General features: G+C 37.3%; 2 protein-coding genes across 2 annotated transcripts; one reads left to right on the forward strand and one right to left on the reverse strand.

Moving 5' to 3' along the window:
- The first annotated feature begins 100 nt into the window (after window positions 1-100).
- LOC144211084 (cilia- and flagella-associated protein 44-like) lies at window positions 101-10,858 on the forward strand. Its single transcript, XM_077738108.1, is given in 34 exon segments — window positions 101-199; window positions 768-910; window positions 1,040-1,202; window positions 1,438-1,540; window positions 1,624-1,840; window positions 1,962-2,076; window positions 2,307-2,471; window positions 2,635-2,790; window positions 2,901-2,948; window positions 3,028-3,127; window positions 3,211-3,305; window positions 3,387-3,590; window positions 3,696-3,806; window positions 3,884-4,033; window positions 4,152-4,346; window positions 4,601-4,743; window positions 4,860-5,139; window positions 5,218-5,273; window positions 5,359-5,521; window positions 5,868-5,998; window positions 6,067-6,269; window positions 6,345-6,483; window positions 6,575-6,752; window positions 7,154-7,395; window positions 7,477-7,693; window positions 7,779-7,982; window positions 8,203-8,395; window positions 8,474-8,587; window positions 8,829-8,959; window positions 9,190-9,306; window positions 9,383-9,584; window positions 9,671-9,831; window positions 9,916-10,050; window positions 10,398-10,858. Coding segments are annotated over 34 exon segments (5,277 nt in total). The 5' UTR covers window positions 101-175; the 3' UTR covers window positions 10,677-10,858.
- Window positions 10,859-11,055: 197 nt separating this feature from the next.
- Window positions 11,056-12,227, reverse strand: brcc3 (BRCA1/BRCA2-containing complex, subunit 3). The gene has a single exon (XM_077737415.1). The coding sequence runs from the start codon at window positions 12,130-12,132 to the stop codon at window positions 11,350-11,352; it is 783 nt and encodes a 260-aa protein (XP_077593541.1). The 5' UTR covers window positions 12,133-12,227; the 3' UTR covers window positions 11,056-11,349.
- Window positions 12,228-12,979: the final 752 nt, after the last annotated feature.

Raw genomic sequence — 12,979 nt, forward strand, 5'->3', positions numbered from 1 at the left:
GTCATATATTTAGGACCTGCATACAGCATTTTAAAGCTTTGATACGCAATTCACCACATGTTATTATTGTTTTGCAATTGAAGTGCATTGGCTTGACCATCGTCATTTGTGGTTCAAAAAACATTCTTGACATTGAGGAATTTCTTTCACAGAAAATAAAAACGTCACAAGTGCTATGGCTGAAGATGTTACTAATCAGGTTAGTTTTCCTTTTCTTTCCTTTTGTTCAAGTTCAAGCATGCAAGAGTCATTCGTAAAATAATAACGACCATTATAAAAAATTATGAGCATTATATATATAAATATATACATATATGTATATGTATATATTTATATATACATACATGTATATTCTTATATATATATATATATATATATATATATATATATATATATATATATATATATATATATATATATATATATATATATATATATATATATATATATATATATATATATATATATATATATATATATATATATATATATATATATATATATATATAAGAATATACATGTATGCATATATATATATATATATATATATATATATATATATATATATATATATATATATATATATATATATATATATATATATATATATATAAATATACACATATATGCCTATATAAATGTAAATATATCCATATTATACCATGAAAATAATTGCTGAAAATTGCATATATATTCCAAAAAAGAGACAATTATTTAAGCAATGGTAAAGAGGAAAAAAAAGTGTAAAATATGTCTCTCTTACACAGGAGGGCCAAGGAGGCACCAGCTTGCAGGATGCGGATGCAAAGGCATTATTACCAGTTGACATGTGTTACAATTATGATGAGCTTCACTCCAAACCCTTTATCACACCTGAGTCCGACCTTCCAGAGAACCTCCTGTTCCTCTCGTAATGTTTTTTTTTTCTATTATAGTACACCTTTTTTTTTCTTTTTGTGTGGCGGATTCTTATGATCACACAGTTCATATGATATTTTCATGACTGATCTAATATTCATCATTTTCTTTCTTCTTTAAGTCATTCATTTGGGTACGACTGTGGCCGCAGAGCAAACCTGCAGGTACTGGATGACAAAACTCTGGCCTTTATAGCAGGCCAGGTACTCATCCTGCTTGATGTTTCCACTAGGGAGCATAAATACTTGCGCTCTTGCAGTGGAGGTGGGATTGGTGCAATTGGGGTAAGATTCAAGAGCATATGTCAGTCTTTGGATATGAAAAACATTTAGATAATGAATTTTTAATCACTGTTATAGTGAATTTTGTGTAGTGGTGACAGAAACAAATTACAATACAATGACTAATGATGATGTTTGTTGTTGAGTGAACAAAAATGTACACTGCACTGTGCCTGATTAAATATTTAACATTTACATATATACATTTTTTTAAAGTGTGCACTGTACCTTTTTTCAGGTAAGCCATACAAAAGATTATTTAGTTGTGGCAGAGAAGGGTAGAAAACCCCTTTTAATAGTATTCAAATATCCCTCATTACAAGCATACCGCATACTGAGAGGTAAATAGAATGACAATCCATCATTGATATCATTATTACTGGAAAGGCTTTGCTTCATTATTATGCATAACCTGTCTCAATAGATGGTACAGACCGTGCGTTCTGCTCTGTTAACTTTAATGTTGATGCAAGTCTTCTGGCCAGCCTGGGGAGTGCACCAGACTATATGTTGACAGTGTGGAACTGGAGGCAAGAAGAGGTGATGTTAAGGTGTAAAGCCATTTCACAGGAAGTTTACCGTGTAACCTTCTCCCCATACAACCCTGGAATCATGACATCATCAGGATCTGGACATATCAAGTAAACTACACAAAAAATACAACAATATGAATACATAATTCAAAGGGAAATGTTTGTTTGAATGGAAATATTTGTCATTTGATATAATAGCCATTCAAAAACATTAAATTTTTCTCCCCAGGTTCTGGAAAATGGCCAGCACATTTACAGGTCTAAAATTGGAAGGGCTCATTGGCCATTTTGGAAAAATTGCAGCAACAGATATTGAAGGCTACATAGAACTTCCTGATGGAAAGGTCAGTGCCCTGTGGATAATTATTTGAACACGTCATTAGGTTATATTTTATGTATCAATACTGGAAACAGACAAGTATGACATCGTATTAAGAAAATATTGTGATATTCTATTGATCTTAACACATAGAAGAAAAATTACTGAGAAATATATTTTTAAGTATAGCAATCTAATTTTTGATAAAGGAAATGTTGAACTTACCATCTAACTTGCATCTGACCACCTTCTCAGGTTGTATCTGGCTCAAACTGGGGCAATCTACTATTGTGGGATGGAAATGCCATTAAAGTGGAATTATGCAGCAAGGGTGGCCATTATTGTCATGCCGGCGTGGTCCAGCCTTTTGCTTTAGAAGATGGACAGTTGATGACCTTTGGCGCAGATGGAATGATTCGGGTAGTGTAAGATTCTTATGCATATACACATTTATATTTATACTGTGCTCCTTAAAATTAAACACATGAAATGACCATATAGTAACTAACTACAAGATCTTACATTGTGTAAGTATTTATAATGCTGTTGCTCTTTGGTGTGTTGTTTTTCTTTGACTTTGCAGGGCTGGGACTTTGAGACTATAGATGCTGCTGACAGTAGCGGTGAAAACAATACATTTGAGTTGGAACCCGTGAATGAGTTGCTGGTTGGGCGTCAAGTTAGCCTCCACTCAGTAGTGAAGAGCTCCCAACAAGACTCCAACATTTGGTTTGCTCAGGTTAGAGGTCATCAGATAATTAAAGAAATGCATGTTTCAAATTGTTTTGCCATTGTAAAAAGATAATAAATACATTGAAATTTTGTTTTTCCCCCTCTGCTGTATGCTAGGATTGCAATGGAGGCATTTGGAAAGTGGATCTTTCCTTTACATACTCAGTAAGGTTCACCCATATTAATCATTCTGATAACGACAAAGGGAATGAATAATGTATTTTTTTTTCTGACCAATCAACAGACTCCTGATCCTGTGTGCTTGTTTTCTTTCCACGCTGGGGAAATCAGTGGCCTAGATGTATCAAAGAGTAGTCATCTCATGGCCACAACATCTATGGATCGTGAGTTGTTCAACCGTACCATCTAAATGCTTTCTACACAAAGTGTCAAAAGGTGTACAATCTCCCTCTATACTTTTTCCCAGGTTCAGTCAGAGTCTTTGATTTTCTGGCAAAAATAGAACTGACCTGCACTCGCTTTTCTCAGGGTGGAACCGCTCTCCACTGGGCTCCACCTTCGGTACATTTTAAATTTCAAAAATGCAACTTTGATCCCAACAATTTATGCTATGGTCAAATGATCTCTTATGTTTGTCTCAAGGTGAACGAGGCTGGAAGTTTACTGGTAACTGGCTTTGATGATGGAGTTGTTCGCTTACTGGAGCTTTACGATCCTGCGGGGCTTCAAATAGTAACTAGGAATAAAGCGGGGGCCCAGTTGCGCCTTAAACAGGCCTTAAAACCCCATAATGCATCTGTCACCACAATTGCATATGATTGCGATGGAACTGTCCTAGCAACTGGGGTAAGAAGACTTAAGTTCAATGGAAAAATCTATAAAAATCATCTCATGGCAAGCACCATTATGAATGGTTGGAGTTTTCTTCTTTATCTTTGCTTTTCTCCTCAGAGCTCAGACTGCACCGTGTTCTTTTTCACTGTTGGAGAGAGCTATGAGCCGATTGGTTTTGTCTCTGTTCCGGGACCAGTACATTTGTTGGTCTGGTCACCTCCCTCCTATGTAAGATTTGACTGGGAAATAACATGTTTCTTTTTCATTAGAGGATATATAACTGAATCAATTCTCATTTTACTTAGAAAGAAAAAACCCTGCTAATCCTGTGCCGAAGTGGTCATGTTGTGGAGGTACCGTGTCCTGATCCGAATACTCTGGAAGAAGTCACAACTTACCAACTTGATCTTGAAAGAAAAAGTTTCCGCTTCAAGAGCATCAAATCTCGAATCCGCGTACGGCATGAATTCTATTGCATTTTTTTAAACAATAGAATGAACATATTGATCTTATTTTGATCTATGCAAAGCTAGAATTCCAATTTGAAAATGTATTTTTATCTTTGATTTTCAGAGAGAGGAAGAAATAGCAAGACGACTTGAACAAAAGGAATTGAGAAGGAAGGAACGAGAGAAAAATGATATTGATGATGATGAAGAGGAGGAAGAAGAAGAAAAGGAGGAGTTGCCTCGCATTTTTATTCCTGATCCTCCATGTCCTGTCTTCTGGGGTTTCTTCTCACAGCCTGGTCAATTCTGGCTATCAATGGTTCGTATACATAAACAAATATGAATTGTTTTTTATCACCTTAAACATTTGCAGCCAGAATAACTAAGAAATTATTATTTATTGTACACTAAAGGCAAAGCCACCAGTGTAGATTTTTGTTTATTTGTGCTCTTTGATAAGGATATGCAGTATTCCCCTTATAAATTTGCCACCCCCCATGACCCTTATGTACAGAAAATGACTGAATGAATGAATGAAAATAAAAATATTAATATTTTTATTCTATTTTTTAGGGTGGATATGATTCTGGTTTCTTATACCACTGTAAGTTTTCTGCAAATCAAGATGACAATTCAGAAAAACTTTTTGTTGAGCCATTTGCATACCTGGAACTCCACAATGCTGATAAAGACCCCATTTGCTCAATCACCTTTAGGTATTATATGTTAAGGACAACACATACAATTGACATCTATGGAACCACTGTTATATATACATGTATACTTTGCATCTATGCTTAATACGCTTTTATCTGGTTATTTTCTGTCACAGCTCCAACAGGCAGCTAATGCTCTGCGGCATGAACTCAGGATCCATCAGAGTTTATCCATTGGAAGCTGACGATTACGCCTTAACCTCAATGCAGGCGTACTGGGAACTGGGAGCCCATGACAGCAACTATGGACACCTGCGACATATATGTTGCAGCTATGATGACCTGTATGTGCTGACAGCAGGTGATGATGGGAACATCTTTTCCTTCAACATGCTTTCTTCTGAAGAGCTGCAGAAAGAAATAGAAAAAAACAAAGCAGCGCTTCCGCAACCAAGGGTGCCTCAATACTTTCTTTTTATATCAATAATAATATTTTATATCCATGTATAAAGTGGCATCATATTCTTTTAACAGGTGGGTTTGGAGTCTGAGGCCTTAGCTAAAGACATTGATGACCCAACAGCATACAGGTTGGGTTGAATGAGTGTTCCTGGAATTTTAACATTGTTGCTTCATTTTTTGGTGAATTTTTGTGTGTATTTGTGGTTTTTCCAGCATAGAGACGGCCAAACAAAAACTAGAGAAAGACCGCCAGCGTAGGGAAGCTGATGCAAAGATTTTAGCCAAACGAAAACAACTTGCGGCACTGCAGAATGACTTTAAAATACTACTGGATGATAACCAGAACCTACCAGAACACATTCAACTAACTTCTATGGTATACAAGCACACAAATAACAAGAGGGAGTTAATTTTTTTCATCAATATAACACTTAATGTTCATTATTCAGTATTCTTCACAATAAAGGACACAATTTGTTACTTTGCAGGGCGGTACAGGGGCTTTAAAAGCTTTTAATTCATTTAGGAAAAGGAAAATATAACCCTTTGCTGCAGAATGACTTTCAATTTAGATTTGGGATATTTGTTATCTGACTGAGGTGTTTGTATGGAGCATTTATATTCAGTATGGGTTTCTAACCTAATTCTAATTGGAATATTAGGCTGTGTGTAAATCACATTAATGTGCCAATTGTCTTAGGTTTTTCCACATTTGTAAGTAGGAACTGCTGCTTGACCAACGCTTTGAAGAGCAAGCTGAGAAAGAGAAGACAAGACGATTAAATGATGTACTGTACCAGATGAGCTGGAGAGAGGAGCATTCCCATTTGTCACTCCAAAAGCTTCAAGACTGGTACAATTGCTTTAAAAAACTAAACCACCACTTACAACAAATTACACTGTTCTTTTTATGTCTTTTAGGTTTAGTGGCTCTCAAGAGTCTCACATGATCACTGTATTTGCCATCAACACTGACCACAAAATCTCTACCTACCATATTCCAACTCCTTCTTCAACCCGAGACCAGCAGACTAGTTCCGGCGGTTTAGATGCGGATGAAAACACTTTGGTTGAACGCCATAAAACTAGACCTGAATCGGACAAAGACAGCAGTGAATCAGATGGTGAGATCTTTTTATACACAACTTTATTTCAAATGCCTTTTAATACATAATTTCTTGACGATGTGTGCTTAATAGAGGAAGATGCTCCACCCCCGGTGACCCGTCCTACAGTACAGGTGGTAGATCGGCATGTTGAAAGGCTCCAAAAAGCTGCAGAGAAAGCGGAACAAGCACGAGCCAAGATTGCAAAGAGAAAGGAAGAATGGGATAAACTGTGAGTGTGGCATATAACAGCATCACTTATAGAGTTTTTAATACTTCTAAATCATGCTCAGGTATCAAAACCTTACACATTGGTTTCTCAGTTATGCAGAGAAGCCACACAAGGATTGCGAGGATCCACAAGATGTTCAGGCCATCTCGGAAGCCAAAGAGCGCATTGGTGACTTGAAACTCAAAACAGACAAAAACTTCACAGTACCAAAACACCTACGAATGAGTGGCTCGAAAAAGAAAGTCGAGATGATCAAGCTAGAAGGCAATGTAAGTCATATTTCTGGTTCACATACACACATAATTCACTTTTATTTTGGTTTTGAAAGTTTAGTGTCAGGGTTTCATGCAAAAGAAAAGGATTTTCAAACCTTATTATTATTATTAAATATATATTTTTGGGTTGTGCCCTACTTCCAGTTTATGTTTTACCATGTCTTGTTTAGTACTTTCATTTTACACCCCACTATTTATTGTAAATTAAAAAAAAACATTTAAAAGATGATCATGTCAATTAATCTATTCATTTTTGGTATATTTGAAATATTTTTTTCTTGGTCTGTTTCTTTAAGATTCCTCTATTTTCCCAGTTTTAGTTGATTGTCATCATACAGTAACAATTGAACCACCGTAATTGACAATCATAACATGTTTTGCATCCATCTTTTCAGATACGTGAAAAACAGACGGAGATGAACAAAAAAATTGAAGCCTTACGAGACTCCAAACTTCTCCTTGTATCAGAACTGACAACTAAGACCCAGCAGCTCCAAAAGATTCAAAGTCATTTGCCTTCACAGCTTTGCTCCAAACCACCCCCACTGCCCACTATAAAAATCGAGGAAGTGCCAGAGAAAAGCCAGCGATGTAGCCGAGCCACCCTCTTGAGATATAAGGAACTAACAGAGAAAAGGTCATTTTAATATATTTTAAAAGTAGCTGACTTTCGAGTAGTAAATTCAATTTAAAGACAATCTCTAATGTCTGTCAACAGGTTAAAGAATGCAAAGCTAGAAGATGATGATGAGAGTGGGGTGAATGTGTTGGATGAGCTGGAAAAAGAGCCGATAGAATTGGAGGAATTGGAAAATATATTAATTACGTCTACTGAGGAGAAAGATGGAGAGGAAACGCAAGAACTGAGTGAGGAGGACCTCGAAAATATGAGCCAGGATGAGTTGTTAGACATGCAGGATCTTCTGCTAGAGCAGGTTTGTTCATGTTTTAATTGAAATCACTGTATTGAAAATCTAAATGTTGTATGCGTTAAAACATTAATGTATTATTTATTTCTAGATGAACAGTTCATTGGTGAATTTTGATAAGGACCACTTAATGTGCCTTCAGAAGGTTCAAATGTTAGATTGGAAGCTAAAACTCGCCAATCTACGTCAACTGACTCTTTATCAGGAGCTTCTGCTCCTTAAAGAGGTGGACAAGAGTGAGAAAATTCTTCAGGATAAACTTGACAAACGCCTAAAGGATGAAGATGAATTGATGGTAGGAAACTATATTAAAATGCCAAATGATTTTCCGATCTGTTTTAGTTTGATTTGCAATTTAATGCTATTGTTTTAATCCATCCCACAGTTATAGAATTTGATAACATGGTGCATATTTTTGCCTTGGATGGACCCTGTCTGACCTTGTTAGCAATTTGCAAGGGATTTTTCAATTCTTTCTAATGTAGAAACTGTTCATTTCATCCTTTTTTTAACAGTCAGACTTGGAGAAGTGTAAGAAGTCATTGGAAATGAAGCGTAAAGACATTACAAAACGGCAAGAGAAGGATAAAGCTTGTACAGCAGCTTTCCATGCCTTGCTGGGGGATGACAATAACTTTGAAGAATATCTCACTAAAGTATTTAAAAAGAAGATTAAACGATCCAAAAAGAAGGAGGAAGGAAGTGACGGTGATGGAATTACTCATTTATATAATGTCACAATAGTTTTGTGTCACCTATATTTATTTACATTCATTTGTTTTGCAGAGGAGGATGAAGACAGCAATGATGATTTTGACGATTATGAAAACTGGGATGATGATGACGATGATGATTGGGATGGATTAGATGGAGATGCTGCGGTTGAAGAGTGCCCTGTAGGTCTGTATTACTTTGTATAGTATATCATTTTATCCTAACCCAAAGTACTTTTTATAAGTTTCCATAAAGGCTGACTCCATGCACTTAGTAGTAATTGTTACAATATTATATTAAATTTTTTTGATAGCAAACATCACCAAACTATTAAAAACAAATGCTGGAATGTAGTATTTGGCCCAATATAACAACATCAACAACACATCTTAGTATCAATTAGACTGAAACTTTTCATTGGCCACAGGGTGTGACCCCAAAATGTTTGACAATGTATTGGAGCTGCGTGAACGTCGCCTGGATCTTGAAGAGTCACTAGCAGAGGAGAAAAAGAATGCTGAACAACTTGAGAAGGAGTGTGAATCCATTGCTAAAAAGGTTAGATATACGTCTTATTGATCAGAAGTGTTGATAGTATGGAAGCGGAGAAATATTGCCACTCAGTAGCAGTGTGATTGTGGTACAAAGGTTATATTTGTTTCTGTGTATTTTAGTATATTGGGCCAATGATGGTATTAATGCAACACTAGTTGTAGTCAGCCCTTGCAAAACGTTTGATTTCATGGGTTTACACAGTAATGCCTAATTTCTTAATTATGCACTTGCAGTTGAAATCTGTGAAAGTCAGTCTTAGGGCAGCAGATGACGACTTGGAGCTAGTCAACAGGGAGAAACAACAGAAGATGAATCAGCTAGATGTTGTGGTTCCACTACGGCTTCACCAGGTTAAGAAAACTTGTTGTCTGGGTTCATTCATCATTGTTGTCTTCTGCTAAATGATGGTTCTTTATGGATTCCCAGATTGAGATTGGTGAATCTGGCCAAGAGCCTTCCGATCTTACCCCGGCATTGGTGCTCACGAGAATGGAACTACAACGGCTGGAGGAGCGAGTGAATGAGTTGGGGGTGGAGAAGCATCAGCAGACGGAGGTGTACCGTCAAGCCCGTCAGCAGCACATTAGGCTGATTAAGGAACGCAAGGAAATGAACAATGACATTCAGTGTAAGACCAAACAAAATGGGTACACTGTCAAGGTAATCAGCTCTCAAACTGTGATCATGCGATTCAATATTTGGATTTTGGTGCAGCGCTGGAGAAACTGTGTCACCAGTTGATGATGACAAGGTTTGGGAGAGAGGTGGACTTGGAGGTTCTGCAGACCTTGTGTGGGAACAAAACCACTGCAGAGATGAGGCAGGAAAAAATACTGAGAGATGCTGCAAATGCCAAAGATATCGCACATTGGGATGTATGTTAAACTGTGCATGTTTTAGCTTGGATTATTGATATGGTAGATAGCTAATTGTTGTTTTTTTTCCTGTGTTGAATTTAGAAAAAAGTACAACAGGCTCGGGAGGGTCTAATGTCGATGACGAGGAGCAACACAGAGCGACTCCGTTGCTTGAATAGTCTTTACGAGCAAAAGAAAGAACTGGAGATGAAACTTTACACACGACAAAAGAAAATTGTAAGTATATTACATGATGTGAATTTCTCATTATCAGTTATTGTCAAACTCTTTCGCCTAAAAAAAATGTATGCTGGAGTCAAAAGTGTTCCTCAAAATGAGTTTTATTCCTTAAAAGTAGATTCAATATTTATGGTAGCTTCTACTATCCCTCACAGAAAAAAAAGGAGGGGAACAAAGAGTACCTAACCCTTTTATCCTTAAATTATGAAATCAAATATAATACATTTTTACAATTGAACACCAAGTGAATGAAATGACCTGGATGAATACATTTACATGTATTTACTGGTTATGATGTTATATCAGCTTTAACCAAAAACATATTTGTGCTTATGTGTACTCAGGGTAAGCATCTTCAGGCCTGTAGCATGCGAGCAGACAAAAGTCAGATCTTGAGTCTTCAAGAACTGGTTAGAAGTCAATCGGAAGAAATAAAAAGGCTCTCCAAAGACATTGTCAGTCTTGGTACAGGAGGAGGGCACATGCTTCCCTTAGGCCATCCTCATCTACCTCCACTCCCTCCACTTACTTTTCCCACAGTCCAGAAACAGACATGAAAGCAATGACTATTTATATTTGGTAGGAAGGAAGAGGACATTATGGAAAGTGAGACGAATTACTGAAAATGGACTCAACCTGATATGATTTTAGTTCATTTCAATGGCCCTGATTATGAAGCCAATCACTACCTGACTGCTAAGCAGTACTTAAGAGGGTCACCTGCAATATTTCTATTTTTTTCCAAATCATTCTTTAAATGACTGTGGATCTTAATAAAGGATGGCAATGTTAGACCAGAACAGATCATCTATAGGTGTTGGATTCATATTTCTTTTTTATTTTCCTGTTTTCACTTCAAATTTACTCGCATTAGTGTTATATACCTCCCTACTGATATTTTATCTTTTATCCGCTCGTTACTTGACATTTGAATGGGCAAGAATGGAACATAGTGTAGTTGTAGTGCAGAAAATATCAGCCACAAATAACATCAAAACAAAATTTCCACTTCCCAAAGTCTTTATTTAATGTATACAGTATTTACAAAAGGCAAGCTCAATAGTCCAAAGGCACATTCATATAATTTTGTGACATTATATTTGAGCATAATTAGCTTGCATGGCCTCTATGACCACAGTATAATTCATGTAAAACAATTTATCACCATCTGATGTTCAATAATGGAAGACTCCATACATTAAAGAAGAAAAAGAAAACAAAATCTATAGTGAAGGTGAGAGAGGGGTCACGGTAATTCTTCGTTAATTTGTTAATTTAATCCAATTCTTTCCCTGCTTAGAGGGCATTGAGTTCCTGGGTCAGCATCTCTTTCTCCCGTTGCAGCTCCACGATGCTCTGCTTGTTCTGCTCCAGACGGTCCTCCAACCACTGCAGCAACGGACCGCTTACCGCCGACATCTGACTACACAAGTTCTTAGTGAACACTGATCCGTTGTGGATCTTGGTAATCGGGTCCAAGTGGGCCAAGCTGTGAATCTTGCGGTATGTATCCTGCTCCTCCTGGCAAAGAATTCGTGGCAACTCCACAGCCGACTCCAGGCAAACTTTACCAATGGCTTCACGTGGGACTACGTGGATCGGGATCTCCACACGCTCGTAATCGGAACCCTTTTGGACCTGGGCTGACTGGAAGCAGGTGTAAAGGACGCGGCCCGTCTTGGTATTCTTGTCCTCGATGAAGCAGGAGAAGATGAGGCCCACGAAGCCCTGATCCAGCATCTGGTACATAGCCTGAGTCCGCACATCAACATGGGAAGGCCATACAGTGATGTGCGGATGAGAGTGGTACCAACCCACCACCCTCATCGGCTTGCCCGTCATGTCCGCCAACCTTTCGGCCTCGGTGGAGGCGGCAGACAGTTGTTCCGGGGAGATCTCCACTCGGTCTTTCCTCTTGTCTGAGCGGCGGAGGATGATCACGGAATGAATGTGGACGATGCGGGTGACTTCGATCTCTCCGATACACAAACCCATCACTTCTTCTTTCTCCGTGCTTAAAGCGTGGTTCATACACACCAAAAAGGCGTCTGACTCTAAGTGAACCGCAGTGACAGCCATTCTGTTTCTCCAAATCACTCTTTAAATGGTCAGTAACGTTAAAAACAAGTGACAGGAGATGGGATCAGTGTTTACTTCCGTATTTTGGTGTTTCAGTTAATGTCATCCGAAAAGGAACATCAACCAATTATTTGTTCTGTCCGTTTTCATCTGTCCATCATTTGCTTTTTATGTTTACTTCTTTTTCATTATTAATAGTATGCATGACATAGATATTTTTCAAGCCAATAGCATGAGCATAAAATCGTGATCGAAACAGAGCCATGTGTTTTGTATTTTTGTATAATAGAACATGCTCTGTTGAAGATGATCTCACATCTCCATGGCAACAGGTGGGCAAAGACCATGGCTTGGGATCAGCAAACGAATGACACACACACACACACATGCACACACTCACTAGGTGAATGCAGGCCAGGGGCAAACAATTGTTAATAATGCAAAGATGTAATGGAAAGCCATTAAGAATGATCTTTTAAGAGTTTATCTGCTTTAGTGAATGTCAGGTTAAGCATTGTAGAAGATGGAATTTGTAATCCAAACACACATTACATTGGATGCACTTAACAAAGTAAAATAATAATTTTTAAAAATCAATACATCTATTTTATGTAGCTTTAATCTTCACAAGAGGCGTGGGGTCCAGCTCAATATGGGCAGGAGGCACAGGGACATACGTATAGACAGGTACTCATCATTATTATATATATTTTTCATTAATGTTATAGTTATCTCATGTTTTACAGACAACTACAAATATTACAGTTTTGTAATTAAATGACCAAACATCGTTTTATTCTATTCTAAATGTATACTTAATAACATTTGTTTGTTATTTTATAATGAT

This window comes from Stigmatopora nigra, chromosome 17 (genome assembly GCF_051989575.1).
Source record: "Stigmatopora nigra isolate UIUO_SnigA chromosome 17, RoL_Snig_1.1, whole genome shotgun sequence".
NCBI classification, from domain to species: domain Eukaryota; kingdom Metazoa; phylum Chordata; class Actinopteri; order Syngnathiformes; family Syngnathidae; genus Stigmatopora; species Stigmatopora nigra.